Source organism: Phragmites australis, chromosome 16 (genome assembly GCF_958298935.1).
Source record: "Phragmites australis chromosome 16, lpPhrAust1.1, whole genome shotgun sequence".
NCBI classification, from domain to species: Eukaryota; Viridiplantae; Streptophyta; class Magnoliopsida; order Poales; family Poaceae; genus Phragmites; species Phragmites australis.
In genome coordinates, this window is record NC_084936.1 from 27,873,320 (window position 1) to 27,887,419 (window position 14,100).

At 40.9% G+C, this 14,100-nt stretch overlaps 1 protein-coding gene and 1 pseudogene across 5 annotated transcripts; both read left to right on the forward strand.

Moving 5' to 3' along the window:
• Positions 1–257: 257 nt before the first annotated feature.
• On the forward strand, positions 258–5,031 carry LOC133895201 (70 kDa peptidyl-prolyl isomerase-like; annotated as a pseudogene).
• Positions 5,032–11,538: 6,507 nt separating this feature from the next.
• LOC133894787 (phosphoglycerate kinase 3, cytosolic-like) lies at positions 11,539–13,691 on the forward strand. Of its 5 annotated transcripts, none has more exons than XR_009905527.1 (3): positions 11,539–12,767; positions 12,990–13,070; positions 13,182–13,691. XR_009905527.1 is itself a non-coding variant. In XM_062334949.1 (2 exons), exons 1-2 carry the CDS (start codon positions 12,072–12,074, stop codon positions 13,215–13,217), a joined length of 243 nt encoding a protein of 80 aa, XP_062190933.1. In that variant the 5' UTR covers positions 11,539–12,071; the 3' UTR covers positions 13,218–13,691. The 5 variants fall into 5 exon arrangements, 1 of the variants encoding a protein (XP_062190933.1); XR_009905525.1 differs by having other exon boundaries at positions 11,558–12,278; positions 12,380–13,070; XR_009905526.1 differs by having other exon boundaries at positions 11,559–12,503; positions 12,586–13,070.
• The last annotated feature ends 409 nt before the right edge of the window (positions 13,692–14,100 follow it).

Here is a 14,100-nt window from a genome sequence, read left to right on the forward strand (position 1 = left end):
TTTATAGCTCTAGTTCAGTAGTGCATTCTGAAAGCCGAGGTTTCCATGGTGGTAGATAGATACATTACACAACATTTTACTGCTACTTGACTTGCTGGATCCGATTGGTAGCGCACCATGTTCTGATTTAAAATCAGCAGAGAAGCCTGTGATTACAGTATGGTTAGATAAACTCTCAACACTAATAGCAAAAAACTACCCCCACTTTCACACTCAGCTCAGTAAAGCGTTGCTCCTTGAAAATGCTTGTTTGGAGTATGGAGCTGAAAAGAAAGATAAAAGAAAGCACTCAGGCCAAGAGCCCAGACAAGAGAAATTTCAGAAATACACCATCCGAAGTAATCAACCTAAAAAAAACACGGCACACACCAGCAAGGCATCCACGAATGTCAATTGCATCCTAATAACAGTTTACAAAACCTAAACAAATCCACTCCAAACATTGGGCATAAGAGACATTTCAGCTCAAAAGCTATCATCCACAACATCCAAAAGCAGGGTTGCTAAACAGGTCACTGCTTCTACAGAAGCAGCTTCTGGAGAAACAGCCCCTCCAGCATAGAAGCCAAAAGCAAGCTTCTCTAGAAGCAGAAGCCCAAACAAACAGGCCATGAAGCCGTGACCGTGGAACACCCAATGCAACTCTGCAGTTTGATGTTGAGCTGCTTTCTTGAACCAGTGTCAAAGATATTTGCAAAGATGGTGGCATATTCAAGAAGATACTGAAAGAGGGAGAGAAATGGGAGAACCCTAAGGATTTTTTTTTTCTAACTGAATCTTTTCTCATCATACGAGTTGCCCTTGTTTGATCATGTAGCTTACTGTCTGCATTCGTGTAGTGAAATATGAGTCTCGGCTTGAGGATGGTACTGTTGTATCTAAGTCTGAGGGAGTCTACTGTTAAATATGGAGATTCTCTCTTCCTCGCTTTCTTTACATGGCCTGCTGATAGTGTTGACCTCTATCAATTGTTTGCTAATGAACTATGTTTAGGATGCTCTCGTTACCATTCCTCCTGAATATGCACTCAGTTCAACTGAGTCGAAGCAGGACCTTTGCTGTAGTTCCACCTAACACAGTGATCTACGAAGTTGAGCTTGTATCATTTGTGAAGGTGCGTGCCTGATTGTGAGGAATATGCTGTACATGATTCAATCGCTGAGTGGTGAGTGCAGTTATGAAATTGAGCATTATTTTCTTGTCACACAGGATAAGGAGTCATGGGACTTGAACAATGAAGAAAAGATTGAGGCTGCTGGTAAGAAGAAAGAAGAAGGGAATGCAGTGTTCAAATTGGGTAAATATGCTAGAGCTTCCAAGCGTTATAAGAAGGTCTGGCAATTATCTCTCTCTCCCTCTCTCTCTGGTGCTACCTGTTGAGAATAAACACCATATGATCAATTACCAATAGTAATGTCTATTGGAAAGAGGTGTCTTCCTAATAGACATGTTCTTTCATTATGTCCATTCAACTTATATAAATATGTAAACACTCTATGAATGAAAACAAGTCTTTCATTTGCTACTCAATTCTCTGAGTTCAATCTCTCGATCTCTCTCCATACTTAATACGTTATCAGCACGACGCTCTACGGAGTTCGACTAAGACAGAGAAGCGAAGAGCAGCGGAAAAACAGAAGATCACAAACACTGTGAACAAGCCATCGGTGAAGAAGAACAGTGGCACGACAGCCTCAACATAGCGGAGATCGGAGGCATGAAGTCCTCTACACAACGACCCTCTGCTCCACTGGTGGCATCTCTAAGATCTTCCAATTGGCGGCAACGCAGTCCACGACCTGGTATGCTCGTCGTCTTGCCTCCTTATCACTGGCAGTGCACACTAGCGGCGCCTACTCCATGGCATCGACCGCTTGCACCGCACACCCAGACTGTGACGGCCGCTCGCACCACACACACTGGTAGTGGCGATTCACCCCTTTCGACGGCGCTTGCCCGAGCCGGCCGCGGACCGGCAGAAGATGGCCTTAGCCCGGTGACAGCTGGTGAATCTGAGGAACGGCAACGCCTCACGAGTCGGGAGATGGCAGGCGGATGCGGTCCGCCCATGTCACCGGCCGTGTCTTCCTCCGACAATGGCCACCCCATTTTGGCCACGCCCGCGCCCATTCAGCGGCGCCTCACCCTCACGGCAAATCCGTCCTCAGGCGGCAACCATCTCCCATGTGCATCGGCCTATCCGGTGACCCCATCGGCGACGCGGCTCCTCGAGCCATGGCGGCACTCCTTCGGGGTGCTCGACCCTTGGCCGGTGCTCGGTAGTGACAAGGCCGACATGCCTGGCCACTGGAGGTGGCACCAGAGGCGCCCCTCTGGCCCTCATGCCCGGCAACGCTCAAGCCCTAGCGGCCGGTGGCGCCTGAGCCCCACCTTCCACGGCAACGGCGACTCCCACCAGGGGAAATCCCTCCGACCCCCCCCCCTGCGCGCCTCCACAATGGCGGCAGTGCGCGTCGGACACGCCTCACGGGCGGCGATCTGCGGCTGGTCAGGCCCCTCCAGCGGTGGCAGTGGTGGAAATCCCGCACCAAACAACCACTGGCCACATCCACTGTCTACTCGATTGGGGATAAGGCCAAATGGCAAATTTACAGAAAAGCCCTCCTATTTTCTGTTATTTGTAAAGCCAGGAATAATCAAGAATAATAGTTCATTTTTATTTACATTTTAGCCCCTGTATTTCTTGGAAAATACATAACCAGCTAAAGATAGTGATACATATTCTGTTATTTACAATGTAATCCTCTGACTATTCAAATATTTAACTATGATCAATTTACCTCATGTAAATATATATTCCAGACCCTCAGGTCTTCAGGAATTGCATAGGTGACATATACAATTGCATGTATTACATGCTATTTGCATTTAAGCCCTCAGGCTATGTGCAAACTACGATGTCCTTAATTTACTTTCTGTAAAATTATGCTCTAGGCCGTCAGGTCTTTGAGAATAACATCGTATTATGCATTTACATCATGTAAATACGCATTCCAGACCCTTTGTTATCTGGAATCCTGCAATGTTCAATGTATTTGCTATTAAGCAATCCCTATAACATGCAGTTGAATTAACGACTGTGTTAATTTTGTAATTGAGATTTTTTTTTTTGCAGAATTACATATTAATTCACCTTAATTAATCCCAAAGAGCTTTTATACCCACAAGTGCTTAATTCAAGCAGAATTAAAATGCAAATTATATGATTACCTCATCTACTTGATATAACACAATGTTCCAAATCTTTGCATATTGGCCATACATAAGGTAGTACTCAAATACTACAATGGGATCTACACTATGTCCAACACATAGTGACTATCCTCAATGTACGTACCTAATATCAAATTTGGAACAAAGATCTACACCGTTTCAGGTGATTACCTTAATTCATATCTCATATTGGCCATCCACAAAGTAGTACCTAAGTACTATTGTGTGATCTACACTATATTTAGCACACAGTGACTATCCTCAATGTGCGTACTCAATGTCATATCTCTTATTTTCCCCACCGGGATTTTTAAAGGAGGCATCAAAGACATATCTATTGTTCTCTAAACTCACTTTATGTATTTTTCCTTTTAAAGGTTTTCTCATATGAGTTTACAAAGAGACAATAATCAATATATGTTGTATCATTTCTCTTTATTTTCCCACTTGGTTTTAAAGGAGTTTTAGTTCTCTTAGCTCACCAAAATGAGTTTTTTCCTATTCAGATTTTCTCATATGAGCTTACAATGAGACAATGACCAATATGTGCCATATCATTTTCTCCTTACATTTTCTCATTGGGTTTTAAAAGAGTTTTAATGGCATATCAACATACTATTTTCTCCTCATATTTTTCCCACAGGGTTTTAGAGAAGTTTTTAACAAGAAGTTTACAACTAGAATAATTGATCAAAGGGGAGTGTTGAGAATAAACACCATATAATTAATTACCAATAGACATATCCTTTCATTATGTCCATTCAACTTGTATAAATATGTAAAGACTCTATGAATGAAAACAAGTCTTTCATTTGCTACTCAATTCTCTGAGTTCAATCTCTCGATCTCTCTCCATACTTAATACTACCAATACCACTAGATTATCATTTGATGCTTCTGTATGACTTGCCTACTTTGCCTGATTGACTGACCGGGACATCTATTAAATCCCAGGCTGCAAAGCATATTGAGTATGACAGTTCATTCAGTGAAGATGAGAAGAAGCAATCCAAGCAACTTAAGATCAGCTGCAACTTGAACAATGCTGCCTGCAAACTAAAGTTGAAAGACTACAAGCAAGCTGAGAAGCTTTGCACCAAGGTACCTGCCTCTATTCCTGGAATGACCCATTTGGTATTCCTGGTAAAACACGCTGACAATGAGGGTGTTTCTTGCCAGGTTCTGGAACTTGACAGCCAAAACGTCAAGGCTCTATACCAGGAGGGTGCAAGCTTACATTCAACTTGCTGACCTGGAGTTAGCAGAAGCCGATATTAAGAAGGCACTGGAAATCGACCCTGATAACAGGTTAAAGTTTATAAAATGGACTCTGTAGGTGTGTCAATTAGCTCCACAAGTACCTTGAATTTGATTCTGACAATGTTGATGGTAATCTCAGGGATGTGAAATTGGAATACAAGATCCTGAAGGAGAAGATCAAGGAGTTCAACAAGAAGAATGCAAAGTCCTATAGCAATATGTTCGCTAAGATGACCAACTGGCTGAAGACTGCCTCTCTAGATCTATATCTTTCATTGTGAACAGAACAGTCTACTTCAGAGTGACAGAGACTTATCTAACCAATCAATTTGTTTCTAATAACAGAAAGCTTGAAGTGCTAGCAAAGGATCAAAACCTGCCGTTCGTGCTGCCTAATGACTTTTCCGTTGCGTCACATTTAGCTTGTGGACTACTGTATAATCAAGTAGTGTGCACGGGTGCTTGGAGTTGTTAGAACTGTGATGAGGAACATTTACTTCTAGGATTATTGGCTACAAATTTTCCAGTTGAGATCATCGCATGTTAAATATTTTACTGAATGCCTTTCTGGTTGCTCATTGATCTGAATGTTACGTTGATGTGAACCAGTGCATTCGTTCAATCTCCTGCGCATTTCCAGACACCAAATATTTTTTTCTTTTCTTTTTCTTTTTTCTTATTATAAAGATGTGATGTATTTACTCGTGGATTTATATGAATTAATCATGAATATGAAAAAATAGTAGTTACAATGCAAAATTAGTTACACAACATATTTTCTCTAATTTGAATTTTCATTTTTATTTTTATTTTATAAAATTATATATATATATATATATATATATATATATATATATATATATATATATATATATATATATATATATATATATATATATATATATATATATATATATATATATATATATATATATATATATATATATATATATATATATATGATGAATCCCAAATCCTATTTTTAAAGTTTACCGAATCGGATACACGTACCCGAGTCGGACTCCAACACTCGTACCTGTGTCCATATAACACTCTACGTCTACACGTACAATGAGAATAGCATGACTCTTACTAAAATCAACCATGCAACCATGCTTACTAAACAACTCAATCATGTACTCATAATGCATCAGTAGAGGCGTAATACCATAATCTTCACTCATGGAGACCAAGTACCTTTGACCAATATTAACATATCCTTCATAAGCACAAGCTAGCAAGGCAACAAGAATGTGGAATCGGGAACCCATTTTCTTCATTGCAAGATGTGGGCTGCTCTGTACAAAAACGTTGTTGCAGTACACCAGGAACTGACCATGGGAAACCATTGTTGGAACCTCCTTTTCTTCTATAAAAGAACTCATACAGATGATTGCTACGCCTATACTCGCTTTTAACCTCTATAAAAAAAATAGGGCCCACACATTCATTTAATAATATAAGTCAAGGATGCTACGTTAGGGCGACTCCAGTGGAGTTGGCAAAAGCCGATCGTCAACACAGTGCCATCCTTTTGCTGTTGCTTTTGTCGATCCGCCGGTTGGAACCACGCTCCTTTTGCCGATCCGCCATTGAAGTAATACAGTGATAGGGGCGGGGCTGAGGTACGTCAAATTTGCCAGCCTCTCTCTTCTTCTCTATCACTGTTTACAGAGAGTGACTCTGAATTTGAAAGGATGAGGAGATTAATGGAAGATAGAAAATAGAGTAGCTACTAGAGATAAAAAAATATAGAGTACTATAATAGTATGAGGGGATGCTGTAATATTATTATAAGGGATCGATTTTTAAAATATCTGTTAGAGATGATCTTAAAACTGCTATAAACGTTTAAAAATGAACTCCTTCCTTCAGCAAAGGGCAAAGAGGACCACATCTTCACTCAATGTCATCTGGAGGCAAGTACGAAAGCCTGGGCATATTATCTAGGAGAGAGAGAGAGATTTGACTTGAGCGCCTTGTACAATTAAAAAATATGCGTAGCAAACGAGCCTCGCTCAGCTGATGCTGCTTCGCCCACCGACCACCCGCCGTCTCCTCCGGTCTTGAAAGCACCGCCTCCATCTTGCATAGCACGAGCTCGAAATGTGAAAGGCACCACGTAGGACACAGGATTCTCCAGCTTTTGAGCATCGAGACAATTCTCCTCCAGATAACCTTCATATTGCACCAGATTGCATTATGAAAACAGAGACTATTTCTTAGCTTCCAGATAGCCCACAAAGCTGCATCACTTGTCATATTAACTACAGTAAACTTCTTGTTATCTAACCACAAAGTAGCAACAGACTCATAACTAGTACCTAACTACAAATCAACTACTTTAAAGTTAGAAATCCACCTGAAAGAAGCCACAACACACTCAAAAAACAAATGATTCACTAATTCTTTTTTACAGCAAAAAAGACAAGAAGCACCATCTAGCTTCATCCTCTTTTCTACATTGTCTCGAGTCAAAGTTTTATTCTTAGACAACAGCCATAAGAAAAAGTGTACTCTGGGGGGCAAAAAAAATTTCAAACTACCAGTGTATACACAGGCACGATTCCTCTAAAGTTAAGCACTTTATATAACGACTGCGAAGAATAAACACCTGAAGAATGAAGCTGCCAGATTAGGGCATCTTCTTGATCAGATAAACTAATTGTGGAAGCAATTTGATACACTTCCTCCCATTTTCTCATGAGACTCTCATTGACACACCTCCTAAAAGTGCATTTAAGATCTATTCCATCTCAAAGCTCTGCTACAGTACTAGACTTCTCATTGACAATGAAATATAAATCCCAAAACTGTATAGCAAGACTAGAAGAACCTAACCAATTGTCCTCCCAAAATTTCACACTTCTACCATTACCAATAACCCATCTATATCCCATTTTAGCTACTTTTGCGGCCCATAACACACTTTTCCAAAACTAAGACACACCAACATCATTACAGGAGAAGATATTAGGATTAGATGTATTATATTTGAACTCTATGACATGTTTCCACAACTTGCTATTATCACTAATAAACCTTCTAATCTAGGATCCTAACAAACATATATTTAAATCCCTTAGATCAGGAACTCCTAAACCCCCATGTTCCTTCCTAATACAAACACTCGGCCAATTGGCCAGATGGAAATTGCTCCTATTATCACCAAAGTTCCATAAACAATGAGCCATGTGAGTATTAATCATATTGATAGCCCACTTTGGAAACTTGATAAAAGACAAGAGGTAAATAGGAATGCTAGCTAAACAAGGTTTAATAAGCACTAATCTACCACTATAGGAGAGTAATTTTCCTCTCCAACCAGCTATTCTTTTAAGAATCTTATCTACTAGAGGTTGGATATCCTCCTTTCTTAATTTGTCAAAATATAAAGGTACTCCTAGATACTTCATAAGCAAGGATCCAACTGGACAACCAACGATATGAGAGATCCTATGGACCTGCTCATCATCTAAATGCATGGGAATAAACTCACTCTTATTAAAATTTATTATCATCCTTGAAATTTTCTCAAAACAAACAAGGACACACTTCAAATTTCTAAGATGACATTCATTTGAGGAGGAGAAAATTATGGTATCATCAGCATACTGTAAAGAAATCACTCCTCCATTATTAAAATCAGAGAGCAAACCCCTAATCAAATTACCTTTAGTAGCCTTAATTAACATCCTCGTTAGGACATCCCCTACCAAATTAAAGAAGAGAGGGGATAAAGGATCCCCTACCTCAAGCCTTTGCCTGTTTTAAAGAAGCTACTATCCTCACCATTTATGGTAACACAGACAGATCCCCTACAACCACTTGTTTGATCCAGTTAATCCAAATGGCCCTAAAACCTCTAGATTCTAAAATCTCAAACAAAAAGTCCAAAGTAACTCTATCGTAGGCTTTCTCATAGTCTAACTTAAGAATAACCCCAGGTTCTTGACTTCTATGAATGCTATGCACTATCTCATGTGCTACTACAACACTTTCTAAGATGTACCTACCCTGAATGAAAGCACCGTACTGATGTAAAATAAGCCTTTGACAAATCTTTCTTAGTCTTATAGTTAAAATCTTAGAGAAAATCTTAAAACTACAATTTAATAAACTGATAGGTCTGAATTTCCTCATACATCTAGCATCCTCCTCTTTTGGCACTAAAGTGAGCCGAGCAAAATTGAGCCTATATAAATCTAGTTTACCTTGTTGGAAATCAGAAAACATATTCATTAAGTCTCCTTTGACTATATCCTAGTGTTGGGGATCATCTCCTGCTGTCCCCGTACCCGAAGGCAACTGCAAAGTTAGTTGGAGATGCTGCGGGACAACTGCTGTGTTGGTTGCATCTTCCATAACTGAATTGGCGTATGCGAAGACTGATCTGCCTCGACTGTCGGGCGAAGCTCCAATTCGCGTCCCGCGCCCTTCGCTCGGTGCGAAGATAAGACCAGGCCTTCGCCAGGAGGCGGCGAAGGCAGCTCGTTAAGAGGTCGGATGGAGAGGGCTTCGATACCCTTCGGTTGGAAAAACAGCTGGACAGTGGGCCCAATTGTCATGGGCACTGTTGTAATTATAGGATCATGCTTATTTGTACTATATTGCCCCCGAATATTTCGGGAATGTAGCAGGTTAGAGGGTAATATGTGTAAATCGGGTCCATGATCTCCGGGTACGGGCTATAAATAGAGCCACAGTGTAAACATGAAGGATAATCGAGACTGTTCTACTTCCAGTACACGTCACCGTAAGGAGCCTTCGTTAGTTCCACCCCCGAAGGCCCATTTTGTCTGGGACTTCGATCCCAACACCTAGAACTTCTGATAAAAAAGAAAAGGGAGTCCACCAGGACCAGGTGCTCCATCAGAATAATAACTAAAAACTGCTTCTTTAACTTCCTCCTCTGAAATAAGAGCCTGGAGGCTCTCATTCTCTAAACTAGTGATTAAGTCATCTTTAGACCAAAAATCATTACATAATTTTACCTCTCCTCTATCCTCAAAACTAAACAAACTTTTGTAAAAATCAACTGCAATACCTAACATACTACTTGTATCTTCCACAGGCCCATGAGGACCATCTAGGATAGCTATATTCTTCTTCCTATTCCTTTGGTTAGCCACAGCCTAGAAATAAACCGTGTTTCTATCTCCCTCCACAATAGTTCTATCTCTGGATTTCTGCCTAGCCTTAATTTCATCTAAAGCCCACAAATACTCTAGCTCTCTAGCTATCTCGTTCATCCTACTTCTCTCTCTGAAAGAGGTCTACTTTCAGAGTCTATATCTAACAAATTATATTCCTCTGAAATATCTTTCTTATGTTTATTCAGAATAGCCACCTCATTAGCAGCCCAGCCCCTAGCAAATCTCCTAAAAGTTCTAATCCTAAAATTCCAAATATCTATAGCTTTAATCTCTGAACACGGCACAGACCAAGCTTTAAAGACTACCTCCTTGAAGTCCTCTCTTTCTAACTACTATTTCTCAAATCTAAAATTCTTTTTACCATACGACATATTGTTACCAGTTTCAATAATTAAAGGAGTATGATCACTATGTTCCTTAGGATAGGCTCGAAGGGGAAGGCTACATCCGATCATTTGTGACCAAAATCCTATCTAATCTAGCTAAGATCAAATTATGCTGATTATTAGACCAGGTAAAACATCTATTAGAAGGACTTAATTTTAAAAGAGCCCATTTATTGATCCAGTCATTGAAGCTATCAGCCCACTTCTGATTAATCCTAACATTACTCTTATCACTATTAAACCTAGCTAGGTTAAAATCTCCACCTAACATAGTAGGGCCCTGCCAAAATCCCATGACTTGATGAAGTTCATCAATAAATTCCTGCTTCCCTTCCTCATAAGAAAAACCATAAACTACCGCTAGTTTCCAATCAAAATTTGTCTTCTTATCCTGAACCATTATACTTAGAGAGTACTTAAACTTTTCTCTAACAATTATATTAAAAAGGTCAGCTCTAAAACCAACTAGAATTCCTCCTACAGTACCAACTGCAGGAAGACAACTCCAATTAAAAGATGATATCCTGTTAAAGAACTAAGGTAACATATTAATTTATTTGAAACAATGCCAGCATCTCTTGTTTCCGGTGAGCGTCCGAGCCCGGCGGGCAGGGTGCTCAACGGCCCCTCTGCCAACCGAGCAAGCTCGCACTTCCCAAAAGTGTACACATATATATTCACAAGTAGGGAAGTCTAAATTATTTTCATTCCAAAAAAGCCTAAACTACATCCTGTTTTTATTATGAACAAAGATTTCATGTGGATTTTGCTTTTTTTTTTCCAGGAATGTTGAATTTTCATATGAATATGCAAAAACATTCCGCATTACAAGTAGGGCTTACGCATCACAGGCTTTTGGTATTAGCATTTGTTTGAATATAGCAGGCAACATGACAATTATAAAGCAAATCCACAGACACAGACGATCTGAATGATCACAGGTTGTGGCATCACATCGTCGTTCATCAAGGATGCCCTTCCTTGGTCACACCATATTCTTCAACAAGCTTCGTCATGAGCACCATAAGATCTACAAATGTGCTGAATGATGCTCCCAGAAACCTCTATCACCCTCCTCCGATTTCTTTGTCACACCTCTATCGCTTCGAAGTGCCTAAATTCACAAATCAGAGGACTTCATTCTTAAAACATCACGCGGCTATATAAAGAAAGCTGTTTGAAAATATCAGAATCTTTCTCTCTCTCTCTCTCTCTCTCTCTCTCTCTCTCTCTCTCTCTCTCTATATATATATATATATATATATATATATATATAAAATTATCTCTACTACTTAAAACGTTTCTACTGAATTTGTTCATCCGCCCGCCCCTTCGTCCGTCCACCCGCATCTTTCGTCTGCCCAAACCATTGTCCGTCTGCCTTCCGCCCGCACCTGCACGTCATCCGTCCGATCGCGCGTCCTCCCGTCTGCACGTATCGTCAGCGCCCTATCAACATGGAATTCAACACGCCTCAATTCCTGTTCGCTCGATCCACGCCGCCACAACTCTCTCCCAGATCCACGTTGCGCTCCTTGCTCGCTTGATCTACTTCGCCACAACACCTCCTCCCCTTCCAGCGCCCCCACCTCACCCCGCACCCCATTTACGCCGCCTCCATGTCCTCCCCTTCCAGCGCCCGCCTCGCAGTTGGGGGCGAGCGTGGGCTCGCGACCGGCGTATGGTGCCAGGTGCAGTCGGGCGACATGGACGGACGCTACATGCAGCGGTGCGTGGAGCTGGCGCGCAAGGCGGCCGGCCACACCAGCCCCAACCCCATAGTCGGCTGCGTCATCATTCGCGACGGGCGTGTCATCAGAGAGGGTTTCCACCTGAAGGCCGGCGGTGGGGAGATGGTGGATGAGGATCGGATGACGGCGAGTGGGTCTTGTACCTCCCAGCGGTAGATCCGATCCGACTTCTCCACGGTGAGTTGCCCTCCCATCGCGCCGTTGCCCTTAGATCCACGGCCTCCTCGTCCCGAGTAGTCGTCTGATCCTCACGGCGTCAAATTTGGCGCAAGGAGGAGAGAGCAATGGTGACCAAGATGAGCGTGGGCACCCTGGAGGAGGCAGATCTGAAGGGAAAGAGGGTGTTACTGCCAGCCGACCTCGTGCCGCTCGATGAAGCCCAGAAGAACACCGGCTACACCCGCAATGTGGTTATGGAAGCTACAATGAGGTTGAAATTCAGAGATGGTTGTGTTCTCAAGTGCAAGCTGATTCTATGCTTCACGCAGCAGGTATATACCTGACTTCACATTGGTTATTTATCAGGAAAACTTGGTCCATTTCCGGAATTCGAGGTAGCCTTGTGTGTTTTATCTCTACTTGTGATAAACAGTCAGGTCTTTTGCACATGTTTGATGAAACCATCAGTTTTCTTAAATACGGCAAGAGGTGGTCTCGGCACAACTGACTGTGTAGTTTTGTTCTATTCTACCTGTACAAACCAGTGAAAGTGTAAGGTAAATGACAGAGGCTTGGTTTTACTCTGCTACTTCAAGATTTTCGGTTTCAGGGTCTCGTTGCCATTATTTTGTTTTGCAGTCGACAAGAAAAATAGTTGGATATGGTGCAGTGATATCACACAATCATGCTTCCTTTTCTTTTCTCTGCTTTTTCTATTCAATTTTTCTCTGGATATTGTGAGGGCTGGTAGGAACCTGTTCCACTGCTTACCGAGGCATTCAAGGGGTCAAGCAAATCAGAGTGATCTGCTGGGGATCCAGGTTCAAAAGAACACCAACTTTATTGTCTACCTACTTACTCTTTTTTCATATTGTTTTGGCAAAATTTGGTTATCTATTCTTGTGTATGGTCGATGTGTTGCTGTTACATATCTACCTATTGATCGTGTACTGTGGAACTGTTCTCGAATCAACAAATCGATGTGGTTATATGTCGTGGACAAAACCAATTTCACATAGAAGTCTCATGATATTTGGGTTCAGGACAAGAGAATCGCTTGTATTTGCTTGTGCGTGTGAGCTCTGTTGGGGCTATGATGCTGCAGGTTCTTGGGCCAATAAAATGTATGGTTTCAGTTAACTTTTCTTTTTTGTCTAGCATTTATTGTAAGGATAAAACATGCGACTAATATTTTTTGTGTACTATGAGGCTAATTTAATTGCTTGCGTTTTCAGTGTCTGCCGTCAAACCTGAAGGGACATCATATCTAAGTATTCTCTAGCTCAACAATCATCTGGTGGGAACTCACACCATCAGATGAGCACCAATATGAGGTTAGTATTATGATGGGGCTGTTATTCAGAAGGCTGGTATGAGAAGCTGAAGAAATATAGTCTTTTATGCAGAAAATGTAAAATTTATCATTTTGATTTGCCTTCTCTTGCAATTTTGTACATTATTTTGGTTTTCAATTGAGTTGTTATTGAACGTTTGGAATTTTCATGTGCACGGGATTGCCAATGTGAGAAGCGAAGAACAAGGAAACAAGGGCATGAAAATGATATGTCCAAGTGCGGCTCCAGAACGGCGCATCTAAATTCATACTTGATGCAGTCTTTGTTTTTTGTGCCTTGATCTGGTATGTGACAAGGTTTATTTGACCAATGATAAAGTACGCATGGTGTTTAGTTATAACAGCATAATGGGAATTTGGTGATAAACTGAGACATGGCGAAATTGATAAATTTGGTGTGGATTTAGTTCAGATTTGCACTTTTGTTTTGTAACCACTTAGCAATAGAAGTTAAGTTGAGTAGTTTCTATACTGTACGTGCTTAAAAAGTACGAAGAAATATATAATTAATTGGCACAGGGTGTTTCTATCCATTCATTCAATTAGTTGAAGGGAGTAATAATTATATTCGTGTACGTGAATTAGTGTGGGTTCTGAACCAACTGTAAAAACATTTTCTTTAGTAGTGTGTTTTTTGTTAGGCTCGTGGTGTTTTGTATTAGAAATTTAACTAAAGTCAACGTTTTTGTTAATTTTTCGTAGAATCTGACGCATGTTCCTAGCTTAGTGAGAAGTGTGTTTGACAGGTAGACTTACGTGCTGGATTACAATGAGCTATAAAAATTTCAGAATGCATCTTT